Below are 18913 nucleotides of genomic sequence, written 5' to 3'. Positions count from 1 at the left end.
AATTTGAACCCTGGCTCCTCCGGCTCACCCAGGGTTGCTGTCCTTCCAGGCTTCCTGAGAAGGGTGACATCTGAGCACAATGGCACTTAAAGGCCAGAACGTAGACCACAAAGAAGAGGGGCAGTTCCCTTTGGTTCATCTGACAGGAAGTGGCTTTCATGCCAGGCACGGTGCCTTGTGGTCCCTGTCCCTGGTCAGGCAGGCAGACAGGCTACCAGGGAGAGACTTTGAATGGACGGCAGGCCAGGGCAGCCAGTCCACCTACAGAGGTGGCCCAGGAGCACTATGGGCGGGACGTGGATCACGGCAGTTGGGACGTGAGCGGGCCATGGAGAGGGTCTGGTGGAAAGGGCACAGCTACAGGCTTGAGCGGCAGGAGCAACAGTGTGGGAGGGCAGAGCGCGAAATCTCAGGGCGAGGCAGGCGCAGCAGCCTCGTGGGGCATTGCCCACCTGGCTGGGTCAGGCCCAGAACTGCTGCCTGGGGCATGGACGCCTCCGACACTGGAGACTAGGGACACCCTGTATTCCAGGTCGTGGTGACCAGGCGCTTGCAGGTGAAGCGTCCTCCTGCCTGGCGCTCTGCCACCAGCGCTGCCTGGGGGTGGGGTGCGCAGGATCCCGAAGGTGGCTCACCTGGCAGGGGTGTCTGGTTTCAGGAATGCCAGGAAGGACTACATCACTGCCAAGTACCTGGAGAAGAAGTACGCCAGGAAGAAGCACACAGACAGCGCTGCGAAGCTGCACAGCCTCTGTGAGGCGGTTAAGAACAGAGACATCCTCGGATTACTCCAAGCTTATGCTGACGGTGTGGACCTTACCGAAAAGATCCCGCTGGCCAATGGACATGTGAGCACGTGGTTGCTGCTTGCTAGAAAGCAGAGGGAAGGAAAGGGGAGGGCGCCGGGCAGGGTTCTTGGACTTGCCCCTGCCGTGTGATTCTCCAGAAGTGGCAGCACAGGTTCTGTAGGAGAAATTGGTGGCTGCTGCTTCTTTTTTTAATTGGCAAGCAATGACATAGGTTCAACATCTCTCATCCTAAATGCTTGGAACTAGAAGTGTTTGGATTTTTTTCAGATTTTGGAATATTTGTGTCTGAGATGTATTGGGGATGGGACCCAAGCCTAAACAGAGTTCATTTACATTTCACATATACCTCTTACAGCCTGAAGGTGATTTTATTCAGTATTTTTAGGGTTCCTGTGTTTTGACTACAACTGATCACATGAGGTCAGTTGTGGAATTTTCTCTTTGTGTTGGCCACCACTTAAAAATTTTTGGAGCATTTATGATTTTGGGATTAGGAATGCTCAACCTGTGTGTATATTTATGGACAATGGGATGTTTTGAGAGACGTTCACACTATAGAATGACTAAATCAAGCTATTAACCTATCCCTCACCTTACATATTTTTCATGGGGAGAACATCTCAGATCCTCTTAGCTGTTTTGAGATACACAATGCATTATTATCATGAACGATAATCACTATGCTATGCAGTAGATCTGCAGAACATGATCTTCCCAACTGGAGCTTTGTACGTTGGTTTATTCGTAAACCACAAATGAAGTGCCAACTCTGGAAAGCAAGCCCATCCTAAGGGCAAGGGGACACACCTTCTAGAGGCCTGCTCAGCCTCCTGTGAGTGGGATGAGCCCAAGGCTGCATGAGGAGGGCCCTGGGAGGGGCAGTTCCCTATAGCCGCACCCCGTGCTCTCTCCTCCCTGAGAGGGTGGGTGGGAAACACGCCCCAGACTTGAGGGAACCCTCAGGGGCCCACAGTAAACTATAGTAAACTATACCTAAGGGGCTGGCAGGTCTCCTAGTCTTCCACAAATGCCCCATGGACATACATCTCAGCCCCAGGTTCCCTGGGACTCCTAGCCTCTTATCCGGGGGCTTAGCCATGTCCTCTCAGGCCCACTCCAAACTCCACAGGTGGGGGTTGTGATGTGGGGCAGGAGCACCTTTCTCCTGAAGACCAATACCCTCCTCTAGATGTGAGCCAAGACACCTGCAGGCTGTGGGGTGCCCCCTTTCTCTTCCTCTCTATAGACAGGACCCAGACTCCGAGGTGGTGGAGAGTGCACAGCACTAAGCTGTGTTGTGGCCAGAGGACCAAGCAGGCAGGGCAGGTGGCAAGTGGGCAGGTAGTGGCTTCCTCTGCCCCACATCTCCTATTCTGGGGCTGTTTCCTTCCCTGCTGCTCTCTCACCTGCCAAACCTGCCATTAGAAAAAGTAGCAGTGGTCCTTTACTCCCTAGTATGAATTGAAGACCACAGGAGGGTTGGCAGACCTAGTGTTATCCGTAGTGCAGAATAAAAACTTGAACCCTGCTTTAAAAACATGGCTCTATTCACTCCAGGATCAGATAAAGGGACTGGAGTGTCAGAGATCCTGGATCTTCCTGGGTGCTTTGAGCAAGACTCCTGTGTTGCTGGTACAGTGGTTGACATAGGATCGAGAGGGCTTGGACTTGAAAACCCTGAATTTCTCATTTATTTTCCGTGGAGTAAGGGAGAACAGGGCCGATCTCTAAGCAATCCCCAAATTACACGTTCCTCATGGTAGAGTTTGCCATGGATATCAGAGGGCACTCCATATCTTAGACGTTTTTGGAAGAAAGGATGGAAACTTTTGGAAGACATGTACACGACTTCACTTGGTTGGAATCGGTATCGAAAGCTGCTGCTGGAATTCTGGAATGTCTTGCTTTGGTTTCCAGGAGCCAGATGAGACAGCCCTCCATCTTGCTGTCAGATCTGTGGACCGGACATCTCTTCACATCGTGGACTTTCTGGTTCAAAACAGGTGTGTGTCTGAACCTAGCGGGGGGTGGGGAGGGGCTTTTGCTTTTGCTCCTGCTCCCTGGGCTTTCTGGGGACGGCAGCGACTGGCTCCCTGCTTTCGCTGTGCTGCAGAGATGCTGGCATGTTCAGGTCTGAGCACGGTCATGGGACAGGAGATGCCAGGTATGGGGCCTTGCACGGCGGTACTAAGGAAATCCAAGCTCCAGGCCCTTGAGTCTGGGACTCAGACCCCAGGGAGGTGTGGCTGCTGGACTGGGAGCCCAGGAGCAGCAGTGTGTGGCCCCATCCACATCCTGTGCACTGGCAGGCTCCTCACCTTGCCCTGTGGGTGGGTCTGCTGGTCCCAAACAGGACATCCTGAATAGCAGAGAGGTGAAGGTGGTAGAGATCCTGAACCAGAGCACTGGAGTGTGGGCCTTTGGCTGGGCTGAGAGGTGGGTGTGTACTTTTCTGGAAATGGCCTTTTGGAACGTGCCGGTGCAGTTTACCCAGGCCCTGGTGTGCTGTTCTGCGCTTGTGCTTCCTGTGTGCCACCTGCCTGGCAGCTGAAGGCCAGACCTCCAGACCTTTGCCTGACCATGGTGTAGGGGCGTGTGTCTGGAAGGGTGCTGATTGAAAGCCACCAAAATTGCTCCAAGTGGAGTGGAAAATTCCACGGTGCAAAAGCAGTGGACGGCTTGCATTCTGTTTCCTCTGCTTTTTCTTACAATTCCTGGGCAGAGGAGTGGGAAAGCAGCTAGAAAGTAGAGGAGCTTGGGGTGGTCAGCCTAAGACCCACGGCCATTCCTGAGCAGACCTAGATGTCCCGTCCTCTGAGCACCAACCCATCACCTGCGACAGAGCAGGGGTTCCAGAATGTTGATCAGTTGATGCCTCTCCATGTGTGAAATCTCCAGGGGACAAAGGAGAACCCTGGTTTCTTTACTTCTGGGATGGAGAGAGGAGAGCGGTAGAGGACAGATCAGGAAAGGAGGCTTGGGCTAGGGGTGTAGCTCAGTGGTAGAGCACTTTTCTAGAATGCATGAGGCCTTGGGTTTCATCCCCAGAACAAAAAGAAAAGAAAGAAGACAGAAGGGGCTCTCCCTTACACTGAAAAGTATTGGTTTCCTCCTGGCGGGAGCAGAGGTGCTACCCCCTGAGGTCATGTCCATCCCCGCTTTTCTGTCCAGGGTCACAAGGCCCTGTCGGCCTCCATGATGGTGGTGTCCATGTGTGGAACAGCTTGTCCCACATCTGTGGCTCACACGCACCTGTTTGGATAAGCTGGTCTCATTTTTGTCAGAAGGGCCTCTTCTGAAGCAGCCCCTAACTGCACTCAGAGGGTCCCGGGAGCTTGGAACTTGCGCCTGGAGAAGTGGCTTTTCCTCTCCCTGGCAGGAGCATTGGATGATGGATGAAACAGCTCATCTGGCCTGTCCTCCTGTGGGGCAGGCTGGGCATTTGTGCAGGCTGAGCGGTGGGCACTGTAGGAGAAGCGGGAAGAGGTGGGAGTTCCAGGCTCACTCGGGGCTGCACTGCCCAGCTTCTCAGGCCCAGCAGCACACCACTGCCCCTGCCTGGCCTCTGCCATCATGGGTTCCCTCTGTGATGTCCCAGGACACGGCCACCACCTCCACACAGGCACCTGGAGTGGTAGACGGCCTTCTGTCCAGTTGCTCATGGGCTGTGCTGGCCCTCTGCCTCTCGCTCACACGCCCTTCGTGCCCTGCTGAGCCACCTGCCCCTCAGTAACCTTTCTCCTATGCCTCTTCTCGGCAGCGGGAACCTGGACAAGCAGACAGGCAAGGGCAGCACAGCCCTGCACTACTGCTGCCTGACGGATAACACTGAGTGCCTCAAGCTCCTCCTGCGCGGGAAGGCCTCCATCGAGATCGGTGAGACCCAGTGGCCCTCGCCGGGAGCGCGTCCAACCATCCCCGGTTCACGAGAGCTGTTGGACAGAGAGGGCAGAGCCACGCTTCTCCTTTAAATTTAACCAGCTCTCGTTGGCAGGCGGACTCAGGGTGTCTCCCATCCATCACGTGGCACACGCGGCAGTGCCCCGGGTTCAGGATTGATATGCTGCTTTATTTGATGCCTTGTCATTTGGACATTGATTCTGATTAGTTGTACTTCAACAGTTTTACTCTCTTGGCTCAAATTTTTACTTTTAAAATCTTAGCTTCTCTACTGTTGCATTTTTTATTTAAAAAAAATTGTAGTTCTGGATGGACAGAGGACAGAATGCTTTTATTTTATCTGTCTATTTTTATGGGGTGCTGAGGATCGAACCTAGTTCCTCACACGGGCTAGGCAGGCACTCTGCCCCTGAGCTGCAGCCCAGTCTGACTGTTAGCTTCTTCATGGTTGTCAGCCACCAAGTCAGGCTAACTGGGTTTCAGGAGTTGTGCTCCAGTGAGTTCAGTGCTGCCTCACGGTGTCTCTGGTGACCTGCCCCTGCTGGCAGATCCCTGCTGGGTCTCCTCATGACGCTTCCTTTCCTTGCCCTTGGCTTTTAGCAAACGAGGCAGGAGAGACACCACTGGATATTGCGAAGCGCCTCAAACATGAACATTGTGAGGAGCTGGTGAGTCCCCCAGCGGGTGGGCGGGGTACCTCTGGGGACAGTGAGGGGGGCTTGTACCACCCTGGCCCTTGTCACAGAGGACCTGTGTCCTGGGTGGGACATGCTAAGAATCAGCCCGACCTGGGGGTTGATTTGCTTGCATATGTAGTGTCCATACCTGCAGGCTGATCCTGTAAGTCCCAAATATCCCTCGCCTGTGTCCAGTACTTACAGTTTATAAGAACTCACAGGTGCTTCCAGGAGGAGTGTGAAGGTCGTCCTGTGAATCAGCAGAAGGGGGTTAACCTGGGCCCCGGGATTGGAAGGAGCTTGCCATCTCCCTGCACCTTCCTCCCTGGTGCCTGGCTGCTGTCTGCCTGAACACCTGCAGACACTGCCTCGTGCCGAGGGTGTTGGACGCAGCACTGACTGTCGCTTGTGCTTCTCAGCTGACCCAGGCATTATCTGGAAGACTGAACTGTCACGTTCACGTCGAGTATGAGTGGCGGCTGCTCCATGAAGACCTGGACGAGAGTGACGAGGATGTGGATGAGAAGCTGCAGGTCTGTGTAGCCGCCACCTGTTGGACAGAGCCACAGTGGGTCCTGGTCCGGAGCCAGGGCAGAAGGCTGTCCGTAGAGGGGGAAATGCAGCTGTTCTTCGTTTGCATCCCCCAGCAGGTTTTGGGCCTATCCCTTCTGCCACTCCCCGCGGCCTCCCACTCCTGCACCCCGATGGGAAGAGTGGCCAACTCGGTCATAGGCAGCTCTGTGCCCATGCTCCTGGGGCTGTGCAGAGTCCTGGGCGGAGGAGCCAGGTCTCCTCTGTTCCAGGTCATCGCATTCATCTGCCTGGGCATGTTTGCCTGGCTGATCTCAAAAACTTCAAATGAAATCAGCCCACAGCCCTTCCATCTCCCTGAGTCCAGCTCCTCCCTTTGGGGATGGAGGCACTGGAACCTCAAGAGAGCTGGCCTTGGCCAAGGTGAAGTATGCATTTTCAGATGGCCTTGGAACCAGAAGGAGGGCCCTCGCTGACGGTCTAGCTCCGTTCTCACCACACACTGCCTGGCACGTGGCTGGGCCCAGGATGGCTGCCGCCTTCACCCAGATCTCAGCTGAGGGTCGAGCTCAGGCAGCCCTGGGAAGGGCTAGGGTTCAGATGAGAGGAAACCTAGTTGAGCACATTCTCTTGGCTGGCTATGACTTCCACGTTCTGAGGTGTATTGAGGATTTACTGGATGGGCAGAGATGGTTGGCACAGGTGGAAGGGGTTGGACAGCTTTCCTGAAGCCCTTGCTCATGCCGTTGTTCCATCCGCACTGACCATTTCTTAGCATACAGAATAAGGAATTCCTTCACTGAGTTAATACAAAACAGCATCAAAGCAAGAAGAACTGACTTGTTTCATGTTAACCTGCCTTTAAAAATGAAAAAAAAAAAAAAAAATTTGAAGCCTCTGCTGAGAGGAGGTTGTGCATCACCTCCCTGTCCTGGGGCAGCAGTGGAGCCAGCCAGTGCCCAGGAGAGCACAGCAGCAGCCAAGGCTCGGGCCTGAAATCCTGAGGCCCAGACTCCGCCACCCACTCCCTTTATCAGCAGAGAGTGAGGTGTTTTGTCCCCCAGCCGTCAGCTCTGTCGGAATGTAGGAATCTGTGCAAAGAGCCGCTGGCTGCCAAGTTCTGCACACCAAGCCACATTTCACCCAAGCCTGGGGTGGGTGGACGGTCCTGTGAGGGGAGCAAAAGGTTGATGCTGAGCGCCTACCACATGCCTGGGACTGCTAGAGAAACGGTGGATGTTGTGCCCATTTAACAGATGAGGATGAGGGTATTTGCTTGAGATCATAGCTAATACGCCGAGGCTGATTTGAAGTATGAGTGGCACCTAAGTTAGGGAGTCATGGCTGGATACGTTAGTCTGCAGGAGAGCAGGGGTGGACAAACTCTTAAAGAGCCAGATAATAAATACTTGAGGCTCCTTGGCCTAAAATATTGGTTTTTATTGCAACTACTCAGCTTTGCCAGGGTGGTCCCAAAGCAGGCAAGGACAGTATGTAAGCAATGGGACACAGCCATGTTTTCATAAAACTTTATTTATAAAAACAGGGCAGCCCATGGCCAAGGCTAGCAGACCCCTGAGTTAGAGGAATCTCAGGAGTTCCTGTGAGTGTGGGCCAGTCGGCTGCAGTGCTGTTGGTGTGATTGCAGCTGCGTGGCCAGAGCCACCTGCATCGTTCTCAAATGTAAGGCGGTGTATTGGGAAGGGAAACCTTGGAGACGGGAGGGGCTCGTTAGAGATAGCTCTGACCAGTAAGACGAAATAGCTTATCTTTGAAATCCTCCACAGAACAGAGAATTGTAACTTGGAAGTCATGGCTTTGGGGCAGGGGTGTCTGCTTGTGTGTTTCAATTACAAGACACAAGAGTAAGTTTTAAAATCCTGCAGCTCTCAGGCCCCAGGCGAGTCCGAGGCCGAGCAGAAGTGGGGCAAGTGTGCTTTGCATGGCCGCATTGCCCTCACCAGCCAGAGGCCCCATCTGCATCTCACACCTCTGTCCGACATTCCTCCTCAGCCCAGTCCCAACCGGCGGGAGGACCGGCCCGTCAGTTTCTACCAGCTGGGATCCAGCCAGCTTCAGCCTAATGCCACATCTCTGGCCAGAGATGCTGCCAACCTCGCCAAGGACAAGCAGAGAGGGTTCGTGCCCAGCATTGTGCAGAACGAGACCTATGGAGCCATCCTGAGTGGCAGCCCGCCCCAGTCCCAGCCTGTGGCCCCCACTACCACCAGTGCCCCCCCACTCCCACCTCGAAATGTTGTCAAAGGTACGAAACTTCTTGGTCCTCTGCAGATACGTAGAGGGTTTGGTTGGAGGGTTTGGGAAGTTTGCATCTGCTCTGCCCCCAACTAGGTGACACTTGGGCACTTATTTTGTAGTTATTTTCTGTTTGCTTCCTAAAGAAATTCCATCATTCTTACAGTACCAAATGGTGGCGATCTTGACTGGCTTCTTACTCTGGGCAGAGACGTGGCTCCTGGTGGTCTGGGTGATGTGGGGCTGCCCCAGGTGGGCCTGGAGCGGGCCAGGGGATGCTCTCTGCGGTCCTTACCACATACTGCCCTTCCTAGCCTCGACTCTCTCCTTTCTCACTTCTCTGCCTGTGTCAGGGCCAGCCCGTAGCGCCAGTGATCCATTCTTACCCCCACCCCCATGATTTTCTTGGAATGAAGGAGAAAAAGATACTAATTTGGGGAACAATGCCCAGCCTAATTGTAAAAATACAGAATTGTCTCCTCCAGCACTTTCAGTGTGAAAAGCTCACTTGACTTAACCTCAGGTGCTCTGTCCCTGCATAGCCAGGGTACTCGACAGGTGAGATTCTTTGTTTACAAATATGTCAACTGAAGCCCTCAAGGAGTTTATCGAGTAGTGAAGATCAGCTGGCACTGTGCTTGTTGAGGGCAGGCCTGCCAAGTGACCAGCTCACCCAAGACTGCAGCTGCCAGCCATGGGCTGTGGCCTTTAGGGACTTCCTATGGAAGCGAGGGCTGCTGAGCCTGGAGAGCCCACGGGCCTCCATAGCGCTGGTGTGGAGCCTGTGACAGGTAGCTGGAGGGAGGGAAGCATGAGACCAGGCTGGAGGGGTGAGCAGACAGCTCACGTCGCAGTGTGACTGTGCCCATCTTGCCCCACTGTCCTGGGTATCATGAGGATGAGCCTGTCCCATGGACCACTAAATCCTCCCTGCCCCCAGACCCAGAAGCCAGCTTTCTCACCACCCCACGGCCCTCGTGTGCCGTGCTTCCCAGACAGCACCATGCTGGGCTTGAGAGGAACTGTGACCAAGGAGTGCAGCGGTCCTCTCAGTCACCCAGCCACTGCCGGTCCCCCTCTCAGCTGACCAGTGCCCCCCTCACCTCTTCCCACTTCCTGGAGAGGTGCATTTATTCTGAAAGGCTCAGACCCAAAGGATTTGGGCACCTCCATTCCCGTTGGAGGCTCTTCCTGGCTGGCTGTGACGGGGAGGAGAGATTTCCTCTTGCCCTGTTGGGTGGTGGAAGAGGAGGGGAAGCTCATCTCCATTTCCAGTTTTCCTGGAATCAGGGCCCGGGTTTCTTTCTGTTTCTTCCACTCTTGTCTTCAGCTTCTTTCTTTCTTCAGATGCAGCAGATCGCACCCCTCGCCTGCTTCTCCCTGTTCTCATCTAGTCATCTAGTTCCCACACAACAGATAATAGGACAGAAGTGGACGTCGAGTGTCTTGTGCTGTGGCAGACCCTGCCCAGCCACAGGAGGGGCGGGAAGGCTTCCTCCAGGGAGGATGCTGGCGGCTTCACTGCCAGGCCCGCCCTCCCCGTGGGCTGTGCACAGCCAGGGACTCTGGGTCACAGCTGTGCACTTGAGTGGATGGCAGGGGAACGGAGCGACCAGGGAAATGCCACCTCTTTGGGGACCATCTGAACATGCTGGGTCCTCGTGCCAGTCTGTAGCCAGAGTATTGCAGGAAGTCGGGAGAGGGTCCTCCCCTGTGGCTGACCTGTCCCCTCCCCACCAGTGCGGGCTGGGAACAGGGTGGCTCCCACAGCCTGCAGAATACAGTGAAGGTCAGAGATGAGCAGAGGTTCCATGGTCCCCGAATATGACATTGTGGTGATTTATGTCCCTCTTCAAATAATATTTATCCTTATGAAATAAAGTCAGGAATTTTTGCATTTCCCCATCAGACTGAGAAAGCCAGCTGGGAATGTTCCCCAGATCATCTCTGGTTAGCAGACATTGGCATCTGTCTTCCAGATACCAGAGATGAGAGTAAAGTTCCAGGGTCTGTTTGCCACTCTAGAAGGGTCAGAGTGACCATTTTATAAGCGAGAGGATCAATAACGCAGTGTTTTGTTTCTGTTTTTGTTCTGTGTGTGTGCACGTGTGTGTGTGCGCGCGCGTGGGTTTAGTTCAGGCAGCCTCCTCAGCTAACACCCTGTGGAAGACAAACTCTGTAGGTGTGGACGGTGTAAGCCGGCAGCGATCTTCGTCAGATCCGCCAGCTGTCCACCCACCGCTGCCCCCTCTACGAGTGACATCTACCAGTACGTTCTTTTCCTTTTTCCTTCTTGCCAGTGGGCCTCATAGATCTGGAAGACAGGGGGCACTGTTGGCAGCCACCTGGGGAGACAGCACAGGGGCTGCAGACCTGCAGGCAGACGCGCGCTGGCCCCAGTCCTCCCAGCCTCCACCCCTCCAGCTGCGGGTCCTGTCTGTCCCCAGCAGGCCCAGCATGGCTCGCTCACTTTCCTCTCACAAAGCATTCATTCCAGCAGCTTTTCCTCCTTCACACACCATCTCAGAGCCCCCATTTCCTTCAGCCAGTTGGCGATTATCAATATCTGGGGACAGTCATTTTGAGCATAACCTGGGCATGGGTTTTTTTTAACTACCAGCTTGTGGTTGGAAGTCCCCAAAGCCTGTGGGGAGAGGCAGTGGGAAGAGGTGTTCCTCTCATGCAGAACTGAGCATGTCTCACCAGGTGGGTGGTGCAAGCCCTGGGCCCTGCCCTCTGTGCCTGCTGCTCTCCTGGGCTCCGGCAGGGGGCACCCAGCATCTCCAGGTTTCCCTGCTTCCCGAGCATTGATAGTATTCCTACACTGACCTGCTTATGACTTTCTTAAAATAGCTAAGATTAGCAGGGTGCCGTGGCACGTAAGTGTAAATCCCAGTGACTTGAGAGGCCGAGGCAGGAGGATCCAAGTTCAAGGCCATCCTGGGCAACTTGGTGAGATCCTGAAAAAAACTAAATAGATAAATAGGGCTGTAGCTCAGTGATAGAGCACCCTGGAGTCCATCTCCGGTGCCACAGGAAGAAGAAAAAGTTCAAATTAAAATCAGCCTGCTGAAGTACCACCAGACAACACAGCCAGAGGCTCCCCGGAGGCCAGAAGCCCCCTGTCTTGCCTCTCCGGCAGACACCCCTGGGGTCTCACAACGCTGCCTCTCTGCTTTTCCTTTAAAATGGAAAAGGAAACTGAGGAAAGGGAGGAAAGCCTTCAGCCTGGACCCTTCGCCTTCCTCACCCCTCCTTTTAGTTGTCGTCAGCCTCCTTCCCGCTGGCTTGTCCTGGGCCTCCCGTGTTAGCTCCCACCTGGAGGCAGGTCACCACCCGTGACAAGGACCTGGTGCTTTGCTGTTTGTCAGAGAAGAAGAACAGGGTGGAGAAAGGCTGGGGCTGAGGACCCAAAATCACTTGCTTGGCCCCTGGGCAGAATCTCTCGGCTTCTTGGAGCCTCAGTCTCTGGTCTGTAAAACCAGACGATCCTAGAGCCTTCTCCCTGCCCACCTCACAGACCGGGGACCCTGTACCCAGTCGGTCTTCATGATCCGTCCTCAGACTTGACCCTGCTCAGCTGCCTGGTAAACGGGTGGGGCCTCCTTCCCTTCTGGGGATGGGCCGGCTCAGGCAAGAGAGGCCAGGCCTGGGCTCGGCCCCACCCAGCCTCCTGCTGCCTGTTCAGTCAGGGGCAGGAAAGGGTACTGGCCTCCCCGACCTGGGCCTAGCTGAGTAGAGGCAGGCCAGCAGAAGAGTTCTGATCACGATGGTGTGCTTGGCTAGGACTCCCTCTTGCTCCCTTCATAGTTTCCTGAAGTGCAGGAGGAAACAGAAGCAGGTGTGTCCCCTGGAGACTCGCTAGGGAAGAGAAGCCCTGGCTGAAGCCATCTGGGGAGGAGGTGGGTGTGGAACTGGAGCTGACCTCCTTCCTCTCCGTCTCTCTCTGCAGACCCCTTGGCTCCCACGCCACCCCCTCCTGTGGCCAAGACGCCCAGCATGCTAGAAGCCTTGAGCCAGTCGGGCAAGCCTCCCCAGCCCGGGACCTCCCAGAGCAGGCCCCCACCCCTGCCACCCCAGCCTCCTCACCGCCTGCCTCAGAAGAAGCCTACTCCCGGGTAATGCCACCCCTGCCTGGCCTCTGGCCCAGTCACACTGGCTGCGCCTGCGTCCTGCATTCAGGGGGCTTCTAAGTGGCAAACACTGGAAATCCCCTGTTGCTGGTGCCCAGGCCTGTGAGGCCAGGGGTCACGTGACACGCATCAGCTCTTGAGGGTCTTACAATTAATTCAAGAATTTTTTAACTGAAAATGTCTTACAAATGTGTACCTTAAATCCACCAAGTTCAGATCTTCACTTAATACAGATGCTGGGATTAGGGGGGTAAAGTCCTCAAGACATGAGGCTCTCTAGGTTCTGGTTTTTGCCTGTTCAAAAGGTTATCTTGCACAGGTGGACCCTCAGCAGTGCAAGGTATGTTTCCTACAAATAAGGACATTCACCTTGGGACAGCCAACAAAATCAGGACATTGGTCTGAGGGAACCACCAGCCCGTCCTACTCTCCAGTTCGCCACGCGTCCAAATAATACCCTTTCCGCAGAGGAGTCCCATCTCTCTCTCTCAACCTGGGTCTTTACAGAGGAAGTGTTTGTTGTGTTGGTGGCTATTTAATGGGGATGCTGCTGAGAAGCTGAGGTCCTGGTGCTGGGCACAGGGTCCTTGCTGGGATAGGCCCTGTCTCGGTCAGAACCAGGAAACGCGGATGCGCACGTCCGTACACGCTCTCATAGCACATGCAGAAGTACGCACACACACATGCCTTTTGTGCCTTTCTATTTTGAAATCTACGAGTTCAGACCGATACCTCCAGTTTCGCTTGTTCTGATAACAAACCACACCAGAACTGACTGCAGCAACACGCCATTGTTATTCCACTCGTTGTCGGGAACTTATTTGGCACAGTAGCTAACTTGTCTTTGCTTCACGGCATGTGAGGCCTCGGCTGAAAAAGACTCCACACGGTCAGGGTCAGATGGATACTGACCATCAGTGGACTGGCAGGGAGCCCTCCTCTGCCCAGGTCTGGCAGCTGATGCCCGTGTCTGCTGGACCAGGCTGTCCATGCACAGCCTCTCAGGTGCTATGGGCTTCCTCACAGCAGGGGGCCTGGCCCTGGACACTGGCCAGCATTGCTGTCCCTAAGTCAAGCAGCGACAGAGCCAGATCAGTGAGGGCGAGGGCTATGGCATAGCACCAGGTATCTCCACAGACTCCACGTCTCCCTAGACTGGGGGCAATTCTGATTTTCTACTTCTCTGCACTTGCTGCTCCCTGTTCTGAAGGAAAACCCTGGTTCCATACTTCTGGAGGTGACTGGTGCCCCTTTTTGGAACAGCCCTCCCACCTCTGCCTCCACCCATCCCCTTGGCTGAAGTCCCCTTTCCATGCTTGGGTGAAGTCCTGTTCCAGGAACCCCACCTGAAGGCACAGGCTCTGACCCCCGCCAGGCCACTATCTCCCATCATCCACACGGGACACTCCCATTGGGCCACCCTCCTAGGATAAGCTCTGTTGATTCCCCTCAGGCGTGTTCTCTGGCTCCTGTGTGGTCCAGATTGCTACATAGATGGGCATTCCATCAGATGCCATTCCAGCTAGGAACTGCACTGTGCCCTCCAATTCTGTGAAATTTCACTCATTTTTTTTAAAAGCTTTAAATTCTATTTTTTTTTTTTTTCTGTTTTCTCATTCTTCAGACATCAGATCTACTCACCTCTCCTCTAAATGTATCGTCTTCTCTCTTTTCATTAAGTAACCTAACTTCTGACGGCTCCCCCGAATCTCATGGGTGGACCCTGAGGCACTTAAACTTTTTCCCTGTGTTTCTCAGACCCAAGAGTAGACCCAGAGCCTGCCACCTTCTTTACCCCTTGGGCCCAGAGTTGATTCTGAAGGACCAGGTGGGATGGCACACTGACCACCAAAGCCAGTCACATGGCCCACTGCCCAGAAGCCAGTCTGGAAGAGCAGCCTCTGGCCTGTGTGCAGTAGTGGGGGAAGGGATTGCCCTCATCAGCTGACCCTCTTGGCACCATCTTTTCCCTTCCTGCTTTGTTTGCTTGCTTGTCTTAAAATCTACTTTTGAGAGGCTTTCTACATTTTATATTCCAATTCTTTTATTGGGTTTTTCATTTCTGCTCTTATATAAAAATTCTCAAGTTAAACTTTTTTAGAGTACCCTGTTCTTGTTTCATGAGGTCACAGTCTCACTGGGAATATTAATGATGGTTTTTGGAGTGTTAAGTGTGAATTCATTGGTGCTTTGCTGCATAGTGTTTCTTCCACATCGTTTTGGCCTCTGCCTGGCAGATACTTTTCCTATGAGCAGTTCTTTGTGTCTGTTTCTGCTGCACACAAGGCATTAAAAACCAACTGGCAGGGCTGGGGCTGTAGCTCAATGACAGAGTGTTTACCTAGCATGTGTGAGACACTGGGTTCAATCCTTACCACCACATAAAAATAAACAAATAAAATAAAGGCATGCTGTCCATCTACAACTACAAAAAAATTTTTTAAAACCACAACAACCAGCAGTTGGGCATGGTAGTACACACCTGTAATCCCAGCTAGTTGGGAGGCTAAGGCAGAAGGATCACAAGTTCAAGACCAGCCTGGACAACTTAGCCAAAAAGAAAATGGCTGGGGATGTAGCTCAGTGTAGAGCATCCCTGGATTCAATCCCCGTCAGTCCTTCAAAAACAAAACCCCAACCGGCTGCACCAGGTGCACAGGGTGGCTGCACAGGTTTCCCTGAGGAGTGGTCTGGTGGGCTGTTGGGGAACTTGGAATTTGGCCCTTTTTTTCTCGGACAACTCAGGTTCCCTGGCCTCTTACTGGAAGGGCATCAGTTTTCTGGGAGTTGAGTCAGGAAATAAAGCTGTTCTTGTACTCGGTCCCTCTTCTACGAGATTCTCCAACGATCACACGTGGCGTCCCATTCCAGGGCCTCTGCTTTGCCCTCTGTAGGAGAAACAGCTTCTCCTTCCGTAAGCGGGGTGGGGTGGGAGTCCAGGACTCAGTCTCCTCCGACAGAGTTTGTGAGACCCTTCTGTGAGTGCCACGCTGTCTCCCTTCCGGAGGTCCTTGGGCCTCACCGGCCCGCAGGACACGTAGGTGCTTTCCAGCTTTCCTGGTGCTGGCGGGGATCGCCCTCCTCACACCAGCCAGGTGATGACCCTTCGCGCTTCCAGTTCCAGCTTCCAAAATTGTGTTTCCCCCTCCGTTCTTTGTTCTCTTGGTTTGAATTTTTGTTTTTAGTCCTTTTCCTTGGGAGGAAGTGGAAGTAAATGTATTTCAGGGGGTGGTGCTGCTGGGATGTAACCCAGAGCCTGCACTCTACCGCTGAGCTACCCCCGAGACCTGCAGGCTACCGTTTTTAACCAGAATACTTCCAGAACTTTTAAGTGCTACTTTGCATGACACCTTTCTAAAATGTAACGTGCATCCCTGCCTTCCCATTCCTTGGGGTTTTTTTGTTTTGTTTTCTGTACTAGAGATTGAACCCAGGGAGACTCAACCACTGAGCCACATCCCCAGCCCTTTTTACTTTTTATTTTGAGATGGGGTCTCACTAAGTTGCTTAGGGCCTCGCTTAGTTGCTGAGGCTGGCCTCGAACTTGGGGTCCTCCTGCCTTAGCCTCCCCTAATTAATTGCTGGAATCATAGGCATGTGCCTCCATGCCCAGCCCTGCCTTCCTGTTCTTAAGCAGCAGTTAGACTCGTAACGAGTTGCTTAATGATGCTGTAATGAATATGCTTTCCAGTTCCGTTGTTGTTCTTGCCTTAACCAAATGACCACTGGCTGTGCTGCTCCTGGTTCTTGTTAGGGCCCAGCTTGTGTCATTTCCTTTCTTTTTGCTTGTAATGGCCTCTGGTTTGCTCTCTCCAAGCTGCTGTGCTCTTTTTTTTTTTTTTTTTTTTTTTTTTTAATTTTTAATTTTCTTAGATGTTGATGGACCTTCATTTTATTCATTTATTTATATGGGGTGCTGAGACTTGAACTCAGTGCCTCACACATGCCAGGCAAGCACTGTACCACTGAGCCACAACCCCAGCCCCGCTGCTGTGCTCTTAAGAGGCCAAATCATGTCTTAAAAGTTCCGGACAAGAAACAGTTGGCTCTTGGCACTCGTGGGGAGTGCTGAGGGCAGTGGCTGCTGTCAAGCGAGGTCCTGTGGTTCTTTCCAGCTGCTTTCCTGGTTCCCGCAGAGTCCGAGCTAGTGGTTGTGGATGGGTTTCCTTCCTAGCCCCCTGGTCTTCCTGGGCTCAACATGGTTGGAAGGGAAGTTGCAGGGCAGATAAAGCAGGTGCAGTCCAGGCGTCCAAGACAGGTTCAGATCCTCAGGAAAAGAAGCACCCGCCCCACCTGTTATTTTGACCGTAGTGTCAATCAGGGTGTTCCTACTTGTCCTCTTAGAGCAGGAGTTGGCAAACTCCGCCTGTTTTGCATGATCCACAAGTTAACGGTTGCCATTGTATTTGTAAATGGTTAAAAAAAATCTAAAGGAGAATACTGTGGCACAGGAGGATTCTATGAAATTCAGAGTTTGGTTCCCCTAGGAAAGTGTGTGTTGAGTCGAATGGTTGAGACTTGGTGATCCACAAAGACTAAAAATGTTACCATCTGATCCTTTCAAGAGAAGGCCTGCACACACACACACACACACTCACACACTCCATGAGCCCTGGCGCTCAGCCGATGGTGTAGAGACACTTACCACCAGAGACCGTGCTGATAAATGACGAGACTCTCAGGTGGGTGGGCCCTTCACTTCTCTGAAAATAATAGCAAAACTCCCCCTTCATTCTGAGACTGCCACACCAGTGCCCGTGGTGGGTTCATCCCGGGCAGCAGAGGAAGCCTCTGAAGGAAATGAGTGCGCCATGGAAAGAATGCAGCCTCTGGTTTCCTCCCGGGCGCTCCTGCTTCTCCAGCCCCGCCTGTCCCCTCCGGCGCCTGGCTCCGCGCTGGGTGCAGTCAGACCCCTGCCACTGAAGCTGGGCTTCCTCTCTTAGCCCTCCACAGACTTGTGCCTCCTGTCCTTATTTTGAGAATTGATATCTGGTGTTACACCTGCCAGTGGAAATGCCAGTTCTCAGCAACCCATTTACCCAGGTCTGCCAGTGGCCCGTCTGCGCTCATAGACCCCCATCTGCCATGTTGGCTCCCAGTGGCTGGACCGTGGTGGGGTGGGGGGCATGACAATGCCGACCACGGTGCTTGACAGGTCCTGGCAGACCCACCTGGGCCTGAGACTAAGATCTGGCCCCTCCTTTCACATGCAGGGACAAGGCCTGAACAGGGAAGGGGCTGAGCCAATGGTTAGGGGCCAGCTTCTAGCCTCAGGCCCACATGGACAGAGGTGCTTTGGAAGAGCCCTGGTTTTAGGATCAGGAACCTTGGATCTGGCACTTTCCCTGGGCTTTCATTTTACCAAAATAATAATAATTGGATGACAGTTGAAGTCTGCTCAAGGGTCAGCTTGAACACAGGTGTGCCCTCATGAAGGGAACGAGGCTAGGCAGGTAACCAGGATACCTGGGCAGGTATCAGTAACTTCTCTTTTCCCCTTCTTTGTAGGGCTGACAAGCCGACCCCACTGATCAACAAAGGCCAGCCCAGAGGACCTGGTAATTATTTAATTGGGGGCTGGGTTTCTTTCTGTTTGACCTGTGGGGGGTTATTTCCAAACAGGGGGTCAGCCCCAGCAGGGCCCTGCTGCCCTCCACCTACGGCCATCCCACCCGCTTGGCCTGGGCCTTCTGCTGCGGGGTCCACTCCTCTTTCCTGGGTCCTGTTTATGTTCCCATGTCCCACACTGTAAAGGCAGGAGGTTCTTCAGCTTTGAGGGGACTTTTACCTCAACACGTTACAGCTGAGGAAATCTGCTTTCAGACATGACACTGTGGCTTAGAGTCATTGTTTACCTCTTGTGGTTGCGATTGAGGGGGCATCTTGTAAAGTTGTTTCATTTTGGCCCTAAAGCAGTGGATCTTTGTGGAACAGAAGCTCATAGTTCTCTGACTAATGCTGTGGCCCTGCAGCCCCCTGCACCCATGCCCAGGAAGTCACAAGCGGTAAGTGGACATGCCTGCTCTCCTGCCCCTGCTTTGGCCAGGAGGACTGTCCCACCTCCCCTGGGGCTTCTTCCTGGTGGTGGTTCATGACCTGGGCACCTGGCAGACCTGGCCCTCTGGCCACAGCCCTGGCACAGCCTTACCACCATCCCAGACCCTGGCTGCTTCCTTTCCCCACTCTGCTGGGGTCTCATCCTTTTCTTTCCCTGGCCCCTGAGCTGCCCTGGGACAGAAAAGCCCCCTTGGTCCCTGTGGGCTTCCCAGGCCTGGGGAGAGGACTCCAGAGACCAGAGGGAGGCAGGGGCCCTGTCTCTGCCCAAGAGCTTTGACCTCTGGCCACACTAACTGTGCCCTTCTCCTGATGCAGACCAAGTCGAAGCCCAAGCGGGTCAAAGCACTGTACAATTGTGTGGCTGACAACCCAGACGAGCTCACCTTCTCTGAGGGAGACGTGATTGTGGTGGACGGGGAGGAGGACCAGGAGTGGTGGGTGAGTCGGGTGGGCCTGGGTGGGAGGCCTGGGAGCCCAAGAGGCCTGCTCACAGGTGAGGTGCTCAGCTGGGTGGTTGTGCCCTGGTGCTGCTGCCAGGCCGTAGGCCCCA

At 53.8% G+C, this 18913-nt stretch overlaps 1 protein-coding gene across 2 annotated transcripts in view; it reads left to right on the top strand.

The window, feature by feature from the left end:
• The window catches only part of ASAP2 (ArfGAP with SH3 domain, ankyrin repeat and PH domain 2), a 138306-nt gene that overhangs the window by 115514 nt on the left and 3879 nt on the right, over positions 1 to 18913 (top strand). Inside the window, exons 17-27 of one of the 2 annotated variants that reach the window (XM_079111586.1) lie at positions 659 to 848; positions 2727 to 2812; positions 4570 to 4685; positions 5310 to 5377; positions 5806 to 5919; positions 7931 to 8183; positions 10308 to 10442; positions 12126 to 12291; positions 17815 to 17864; positions 18220 to 18311; positions 18679 to 18801. In XM_079111586.1, the coding sequence (XP_078967712.1) occupies positions 659 to 848; positions 2727 to 2812; positions 4570 to 4685; positions 5310 to 5377; positions 5806 to 5919; positions 7931 to 8183; positions 10308 to 10442; positions 12126 to 12291; positions 17815 to 17864; positions 18220 to 18311; positions 18679 to 18801 (1393 nt within the window). The remainder of the gene's footprint in view (positions 1 to 658; positions 849 to 2726; positions 2813 to 4569; positions 4686 to 5309; positions 5378 to 5805; positions 5920 to 7930; positions 8184 to 10307; positions 10443 to 12125; positions 12292 to 17814; positions 17865 to 18219; positions 18312 to 18678; positions 18802 to 18913) is intronic. The other variant, XM_079111587.1, reaches the window with a different exon arrangement.

This window comes from Sciurus vulgaris, assembly GCF_902686455.1.
Source record: "Sciurus vulgaris genome assembly, chromosome: 14".
In the NCBI taxonomy this organism is placed as follows: domain Eukaryota; kingdom Metazoa; phylum Chordata; class Mammalia; order Rodentia; family Sciuridae; genus Sciurus; species Sciurus vulgaris.
This window is presented reverse-complemented; position numbering and strand designations above follow the sequence as displayed.